At 37.3% G+C, this 8,560-nt stretch overlaps 1 protein-coding gene across 1 annotated transcript in view; it reads left to right on the top strand.

Moving 5' to 3' along the window:
- The window catches only part of MALT1 (MALT1 paracaspase), a 52,195-nt gene that overhangs the window by 19,980 nt on the left and 23,655 nt on the right, over positions 1–8,560 (top strand). Inside the window, exons 4-7 of the mRNA XM_015564501.1 lie at positions 3,274–3,433; positions 5,134–5,312; positions 5,746–5,842; positions 6,652–6,699. Coding sequence (XP_015419987.1) covers positions 3,274–3,433; positions 5,134–5,312; positions 5,746–5,842; positions 6,652–6,699 — 484 coding nt within the window. The remainder of the gene's footprint in view (positions 1–3,273; positions 3,434–5,133; positions 5,313–5,745; positions 5,843–6,651; positions 6,700–8,560) is intronic.

Raw genomic sequence — 8,560 nt, 5'->3', positions numbered from 1 at the left:
TCCGATGATTCTCTCATTATTGATGTTTCTATCTCTCCCTCTCTCTCTCCCTCTCCCTTCCTCTCTAAAATCAATTAAAAAAAAAATTTTAAGTAAAAATAATAAATAAAATCACATATTGGAATTCTCTTTTCTTAAAAGTTCTTTGTGCCACTCCGCCACTGGGGAGTTCTCACTGGTCTGGCTGACCCATGTTGGTCTACATTTGCAAACCTGAAACTAAGTTAAAGATTCATTCTGAGATTGTGATCTTTCCTCTAATGGGGTCACTCTGCCTTGGAAGCAATGTGTGGTTTTATACAGTTTTTTCCTTCCAGATCTCACACGGAGGTAAGGGAGAGCAGCTGTGAACCATAGTAAAAAGACTGCATGTAGGCTCTCGTGCTAGACAGGCCCGTGTTGGACCCTGGCTATCATTACCAGCGATGTGAATGCTCATCATTGGGCTTGTGAGAATTTAATAGACAGGATGTTCTATGTGCCTAGGCTTTCAAGAGATGGTAACTATTTTACCATATTGTCTCTGTTGCAAAGTTGCTTTTATTTTCCTAAATGACTTTTGCGGGAGAAATAATGGATAAAGGTACTATATTACATATATCGTTAGTAAGTTACGTCCTGATTTGAGAAAGTCAGAAATGGGGGCTGAGGAGTACATCTTAGATTTGGAGAGTGGTAACAGACTTGAAAGCTCTAACGAGCTGAATTTGTCAGACCGTTCTGACATTTGCAGTCTGTTTTAGGAGCTGTTGGTTTACAAGTACTTGATGAGCACGTGCCTGTCCCAGACTGTGCTCTGAGGCCTGATGATGGAGCACGGACACCAGGGCCCTGCCACCCTCAGCAGGGAGAGGCAGACAGAACACAAGAAATAAATTCCTTAGTAAGAGCTGTGAGGACAGGAAACAGAGTGATAGAAAGTGAGAAGCCACTACAGGTGTTAAGCAGAAGGAATAACATGATAGGATTTATGTTTTTAAAACAGACTTACTGCTTGAAGGAAGCAAGAAGACCAGTCATCTAATTCATGTGCCAGATTGGAATGGAGGTGGTGTGGACCAGGGTGTGGCCTCAGGGGTGGATTCAAGTGCGTCAGTCAGTTTATTTTAGAGATAGAGTTAGCCAAGCCCCATAGATTGGCAAAAGAGCAGGAGGAAAGAAGAAGAGAGAGTAAGGATGACCCCTGGATTTTTTAGTTAAACATCTGGGGACATGTTATGTACTGAGGTGTTGAAGATTAGGAGAGGATTGATTTAGGGAGAAAAATCAAGAATCAAGACCTGTTAAGTTTGAAATGCCTGTTCAACATCCAAATGAGTCAGCTAGTCAGTTTGGATATCTGGGGAGATGACATTGAAGTGTCTGTAGTGGAGGAGGAACCAGACTAAAGAATCTGCAAGAGAGAGAAGAAGAAAACCAGGAGAGGATGGTACAAAACCAGGAAGGGATGGTCAGCATTCTCAGTGCTGCTAAGAGCGGGTGCAGGCCAAGGGAGAGGCCTATTTGGGTTTTTTGTTGTTTATTTAAGATACAAGAAACTAGAGTATGTTTTTGAGAGTGAGAGTAAAAAAGAGAAATAGATGCTCAAATATAGAGAAAATTACAGGAGCTAGGTCAGAGAGGATGGGACTGTCAGTGAGAAAAATTCTTTTTCTCTACCCTCTTATGTTCAGTCCCTGGAGGCCTGTGAATTAACTGACAAAATCCAGATGAAAAAGAGAAAACGTTTATTCATATGGGAACTTAGGAAAGAAGTAACTCCATAAATGGTTAGATTTAGAGGCTTATATACCTGACTTAGTAGGGAAAAGGGAGGAGGAAGAAAAGGCCTCTCTGGGAAGAACAAGTGGGTTTCTTGAGGAAATGCAAAGGGATTTATAGAAGAATAAATGGGAGACAAGAAAGTTTGTGACATTGGTTATTCGTGCAGGTGCAAGTGGTCTTTCCATCTTCTTCAGGGCCATAAAACTCCTCGGGAGAGGGGTTTGTAGGTTCATTCTTGGGTCCCCTTCCTGTGAGTAAAAGCTGCCCTGAAGAGCGAATTTATGGTAGCCTCATTTCACAGAAGTTTCTGCTTTTAGTGAGAAAAGGGAAGCTCTGAGAAGGCCGATTTATGCATTTGTTAAATCCCAAATGTCTTCAGCTTGAATTAATTTTTATACCAACTCTGGGGTTCTGAGTGGATCCCCACAGATCCTAAGCCCAAGTAGCCTTTATTATGAAGGCACCTTTTTCCATTTCTGTAGGAGAGGAGAGAGAAGTTGTAAATAGGTGTGCAATTTGGTGGCAGGAAGAGGAAAGAGTTTCTGTCTGAAGTCAAAGGCTGAGAGAAGTAGGGTTGCAGTAGGTTTGAGGAGAGAGAAAGTATACATGAATGGTCTGATAGGAAAGCAAACCTCTTAACCTGGCATTTACCGTGGTAGGATCGTCAGGCAGTGCTTAGTGCACCCCAGTGGTCAGATCTTCAGCGAAATGCTCATGCGCTGGTGCAGGTCCTGAGAGGGGAGAGAGTTGAATTCAGTTGATTGAGGTTTGGAGAGAGAAGGCCGAGCTTGCTCAAGTACTTTGCAGGGGAGCCGATATCATAGAACCTGGCACTTGATTAAACTCCATGACAATGTGCAGAGTTGGGCGGTGCTGATAAATTGATGGCAGCAAAGGTGAAATAAACCTTAATGTGGGGACCGAAGCTTGGGAAACCCTTGGATGGCCATTTCTCCCCATCACTGATATGCTTCCCATAGCCCTGCTCCACCCCGACCTTGAAAGAATTGTACTGTATTAGAAGTGTGTCTGCTCACAGGGTTTCACAGATGAGAACATGGGTCTTGAGGGGAAGTAACTTGCTCATGTACTAACAACTAATTTGGTCAGAACTGAAATTAGTAGCCAGGCCTAACTCTCTGTGTGCTCTCAACTTCATCTTGGTGCTTGTCCTGTCATATGGCTACTTTACTCGTAAATGTTGACATTGAGGGTTCTTTAAATACCAACAATTGCACAGGTTTAGATGGCAGAACAATACTTTTCTGTTAGTGAGTTTGGGGAAGATATATGGAAGAGAACTCTTTAGTTAATGAATTTGTAGAAGACCCTAAGACTTCAGTCCTGAATTACTCGAAATGTTATTTGCTTTTTAAGTAACAAATAGTCTAGATCTTGGAAAAAGATATGCTTTTCAAAACTCCAAAGACATCATCCATTTTGTACAGCACATTTTATAAGGTGTGTTGCTGAGTCATTCACTGATGTTCTGTACTGTTTATTTCACAGATTCCAAACGGAAATGCATCAGAACTTATTTTTAACACAGTGCATGTAAAAGATGCAGGCTTTTATGTCTGTCGAGTGAATAATAACTGCACCTTTGAATTCAGCCAGTGGTCACAACTGGATGTGTGTGATGTCACAGAACTAACAGAAAGCTTCCAGGGTAAGTAAGTTGAATGTTGAGAAGGGAATCACCTTATTTTCATGTATTTTAAATGTTTGCTTTTAAATAATTTCAAGTATCAAAATATCACAAAAAGCTCACATATGTACTGCACCCAGTATAAGGTCAGCAGTTGTTAAAATTTTATCCTGTATATTTAGATTCTCTTCTCTACGGATGTATATATAGACACACACACACACACACACACACACAAATACCTTCAGATAACACAACTCTTCTCAGTCTGGCCCTGCTGATGACCTCTTCCAACTTGGATTTGAATATCTCTGGTTTTAGAGGAGGAAAAAAATCTAATACAGTCTTGCTCACTTTTTAAAAATATATATTTTTATTGATTCCAGAGAGGAAGGGAGAGAGATAGAAACATCAATGATGATAGAGAATCATTGATCAGCTGCCTCCTGCATGCCGTACTGGGGATCAAGCCCACAACCAGGGCATGTGCCCTGACCAGGAATCGAACCATGGCCTCCTAGTTCATAGGTCAACACTCAGTCACTGAGCCACTGAGCAATACCGGTCAGGCACAGTTTTGCTCACTTTACAGTTTCTTTCTACACTGTACATTTTTCTCCCATGTAACTGTATTACTCCTAAAAAGTTGTGTTGTGGAATAAAACTAGAGTGGATGTTGACATAAAAGGGCATATAGTATATCATTTGCTGCAATAAAACATTTCATTGAACTATTTTTCTACTCTTTGTCATTCATCTTTTTAGTCCAGTAACTGGTATTAATCAAGGAAAAATCAAGTCTACTCTAAAGAGTAATCATCAGACACTATTTTATTTATTCACACACATAGTCAAGACCATATCCTTTGTCATTTTTGCTCAAAAAAAGAATAGGAGAGAAACAGGCTTTTTGTTACTAGTCTGACTCATTCTTCCCTCTCAATTTAGCCTTTCCTACACCTAAATAAATAAACGATCTCTAAAAATAGTCATGATTAATTAAGAGAGTTATTTATCTTTCTAGAATATTTCTGTGCATTTAATAAAATTTACTATGGTTATAAATATAATCTTATTCATTCAAAAAATATTATTAATCACCTGCAGTTTGTGAGACTGAATTTCATGATGGAGACCTGGTATTGCATAACATTGACAAGCCCTCTGTCCCCAAGGAACTTAAAGAGTAACAATGAGTGTTCAGTAAATGATGTTTTCTGATATCTGCCTTGGGAAGAAATGCTAGTGATTATCCGTCCATATTTATTCAGTGCTAATAACAAAACTCCTTTTTGCAATAAGTTAAATCAAAGTGAAGAATGTAGATCTTTCTGTGAACGTGAATGTCACTCAAGATATTAATAAGTTGTTTGCCCCCTCCAGAGAGATTCTGTGGCCAAGCACATTTGGAAGCCACTTCAGCTCTTTTCCCCTCTAACATGCACAATGCATACTAACACTTTGAAAGCTCGACAAGTTCTGCAATTAAAAAAATCTGTTAACTCTGAATTTTCTGAATGTATTTGCCCACCACATTCTTTTATCCAGACAGCATTTCTTAATATTTCTAAAAATGCTGTAGTTTTATGAAACATTGCTATTAAAGATTGTAAAAATGAAGGATGAACTTGAAAACTCATTTACTTTTATAAATTATAGAGGGAAATTTTATTTTTAACTTAGAGATTTTATGTTTAATGATGCTTTTCTTTTAATTTAAGGAAGTTCGAATGGCATCTCTGAATCCAAGTTGCAAATCTGTGTTGAACCAAGGTCCCAAAAGCTGATGCCAGGCAGCACGTTGGTCCTGCAGTGCGTTGCTATTGGAAGCCCTATTCCTCACTACCAATGGTTCAAAAATGAATCACCCTTAGTGCATGAGACAAAGAAGATATTCATGGTATGAAGTTGGTTTTGGGGGCATTTTTTGTTCTAATAAGTAAAATAAACAGTGTAATAGAAAATTAAGGTGAACATTAAAATTCATCTTTGTTGGGGGTGTTTTTATGTTTTCAGTATTTTTGTTTCAAGTCCTTGTTATTTAATATTAATTGACTTTTATATTTGCAAAATTTCCAGAAAATAACACCAGCCCACATCTAAGGGCTTATACTAAAATGTCAAATGTAGTATTACACCAAACTCATCATAATTGGATGTATTGTGTCATTTGCTAAAATTTATTCTTAACCTAATGAATGGCAATAATTCAGGCTGTCTAAAGCATTCTGAAATTTTATTGTAGGAGTTTTTTAAAATACAAAATAACTTTTTCTCCAAGCCAATTTAAATTTAATTGAGGAAGAAATGTGTGTGTTCTGATATTGATATAGGTGCCTTATGTGGAATTGGAACATCAAGGAACCTATTGGTGTCGTGTACATAATGATCGCGACAGTCAAGATAGCAAGAAGGTAGAAATCATCATAGGTAAGCAATGTTACTCAGTGTTCTGACAAATGGAGTATAATAGAAATTATATAAAATAAAACACTTAAGCAATGGAAATTCTACTAATTACCCCCTTCTACTTAATGGTGTGATAAGTATCAGGAGTTACCATTGTCCATATAGATATTTGAGAGAACACATACTAAATTCATAATCTAGCTTTATATACTACTAGAGGCCCGATGCATAAAATTCGTGCAAGGGGCTTGGCCCTCACAGCCGGATGGCCCTCGCTGCCCCTTGCAGCCTCAGCTGGCCTTCACAGCCCCTTGCAGCCTCGGCCGACTCTCACAGGCCTGGCTTCGTCTGGAAGGTCGTCCGGATGGTCATTCTACTGTTCAGTCTAATTAGCATATTAGCTCTTTATTATATAGGATGACCAGATAGTACTAGAAAAATAGTTTTTTATTTAGACTTTTTGGTTATTTTTTAATTTTATAGTTTATTTTAAACATTTATGGCAAAAAAATGTATTAAAACTTTAATTATAAAGAACTTGATTTCATGGAAAAAGATTTTTAAGAAAACATTTTTTAAAAACAAACATGACAGTCATGTGAAGGAAAGAATGATCAATCAACAATCCCATTACAAAGTACATAATTTGGGAATTTGTTTTTATTTGAGCTTAATGCATTTATAGTTATGTTGTTAATAGTAGGAGGTGTTGATGCATATGTTGGTTTGCCAACATATTTTTGTGATACTTATCTCTCTGTTTGCTTGATGGCTGCCCTTCCTAAGATCATGAATTACAATATATTCACATTTGTTTTCTCTGGAACAAGGAAGAACAGATGAGGCAGTGGAGTGCACTGAAGGTAGTGTAACCTTTGGTTTGAAACCAGATATCCTGCATGCTGGCTCCTCTTGGGACTGGTGGCGTGCTCTAGCCTACTGGGTGCAGTGATGGAAAAAATACTAGCTATAAGAAATCATTTCACTTGAAGGATATTGTATCTTAGTCTTTGAGGGTTTGTAAAGTGCCACAGACACTGCTAAACTGACACACTATTAAAATAACTACTATTCAGTTGATTTTCTACTCTACTAGTATATAAAAATAAACTTCCTGCATAACATCTTATGAATAGCAAACATTTGCAATTAATTCTTAATGCTAATTTTTATCTTTATAAAAATTGTGAAAAAATATAGATTTTGTCTAATGTCATGGAGACTTGTTCAGATTTCTTATCTATTCTTTAGCCATGATAATATGCCCCTCAAATTTGAATGTGGTTTTTCTAAAAGTTTCAGGACAGATTATTATTGTTTAACACATGTTTTATCAAATATTAAATACTCAGTTTGTTTCAATATAAAATTGATATGACCCATTTTTGAAGCTACAAGGCCATCTACCATGTCACCTTTACCATAATATATAAAGAGAATTGAAAATCTCTTTCAACATAAGTTTCTAATTTGTTCTAATTAACCAAAGCATTGTACATAAGTTGTAATAAGTAAATTTCAAAATTTAAGTTCCCTCAGTATGATATCACATTGTTTTACAAAATTAGGTTTGTGGATAGCAAAGTATTTTTTCAATTTCTGCCTCTTTAAATTATAACCTTAGGCCAGGGGTCCTCAAACTTTAAACAGGGGGCCAGTTCACTGTCCCTCAGACCATTGGAGGGCTGGACTGTAGTTAAAAAAAAAAACAACTATGAACAAATTCCTATGCACACAGCGGCGGCAAAAACACCCGGCGGGCCTGATAAATATTTTCGGCGGGCCGCATGTGGCCCGCGGGCCGTAGTTTGAGGACCCCTGCCTTAGGCTTTTTGGGAAAAGAAAATCATGTTAAATATTATGTTTCCTGGTTTTCTTGTTCTTTGTATCACTATGGCGTCACTCTGAAATACTATAATTACTATTTTCATCCTAATACATAATTGTGAACATGATTTCTCTAGCATAAGACGATTTCAATCCTGTCATATTTGGACCCTTTTTGAGGGAAGTTACATGAAGAAATACTAACCAACTCCTCTTTCTTTTCTTTCCCCTTTTTTGCCTAATTGCATTATTTTGAAAACTTCCTAACATTGGAGACTTCTAAGAGTAAATAAATAAATAAATAAAACCAGCATTGCTGTTTTGTTTGGCTTCAGGGTGATGTTTGTAATTATCACCTGTTGTGATGCTTCTTTATCTGCAAGATTCTCCCTATAATTTTTGTAGTAACAAACACACTGTTAAATAATAATTTTCAAATAAATCTGTTCAGAACACTTAGAGATGAAAATCCAACCATGAAACTACTCCAGAAATTTCAGATGGAAAAATTAGACCCAACTTTTTTTTCTAAAAGATATATAAAATTGAGACCTTTTATAATTGGTGGGTTGACTCATGTCATGAAAAGTGTCCTAATATCATACCTTTTTCACCCATGGAACATGATGTTACTTACCTATTTCATTTTAGGTATTTTGTTAAAGGTATTTGATGAGGACAAGGGGTGGGAATTGAACAGGTGAAGCTCAGCGGATTTGTTTGGGCAGTGAAACTATTCTGTATGACCACTGTAATGGTGAATACATGTATGCAAGTTTTTTGTTTTTAAATATATTTTTATTGGTTTAAGAGAGGAAGGGAGAGGGATAGAGAGATAGAAATATCAATGATGAAGAGAATCATTGATCGGCTGCCTCCTGCATGCCCCACATGGGACCAAGCCTGCAACCC

Source organism: Myotis davidii, unplaced genomic scaffold, assembly GCF_000327345.1.
Source record: "Myotis davidii unplaced genomic scaffold, ASM32734v1 scaffold38, whole genome shotgun sequence".
Taxonomy (NCBI): Eukaryota; Metazoa; Chordata; class Mammalia; order Chiroptera; family Vespertilionidae; genus Myotis; species Myotis davidii.
This window is presented reverse-complemented; position numbering and strand designations above follow the sequence as displayed.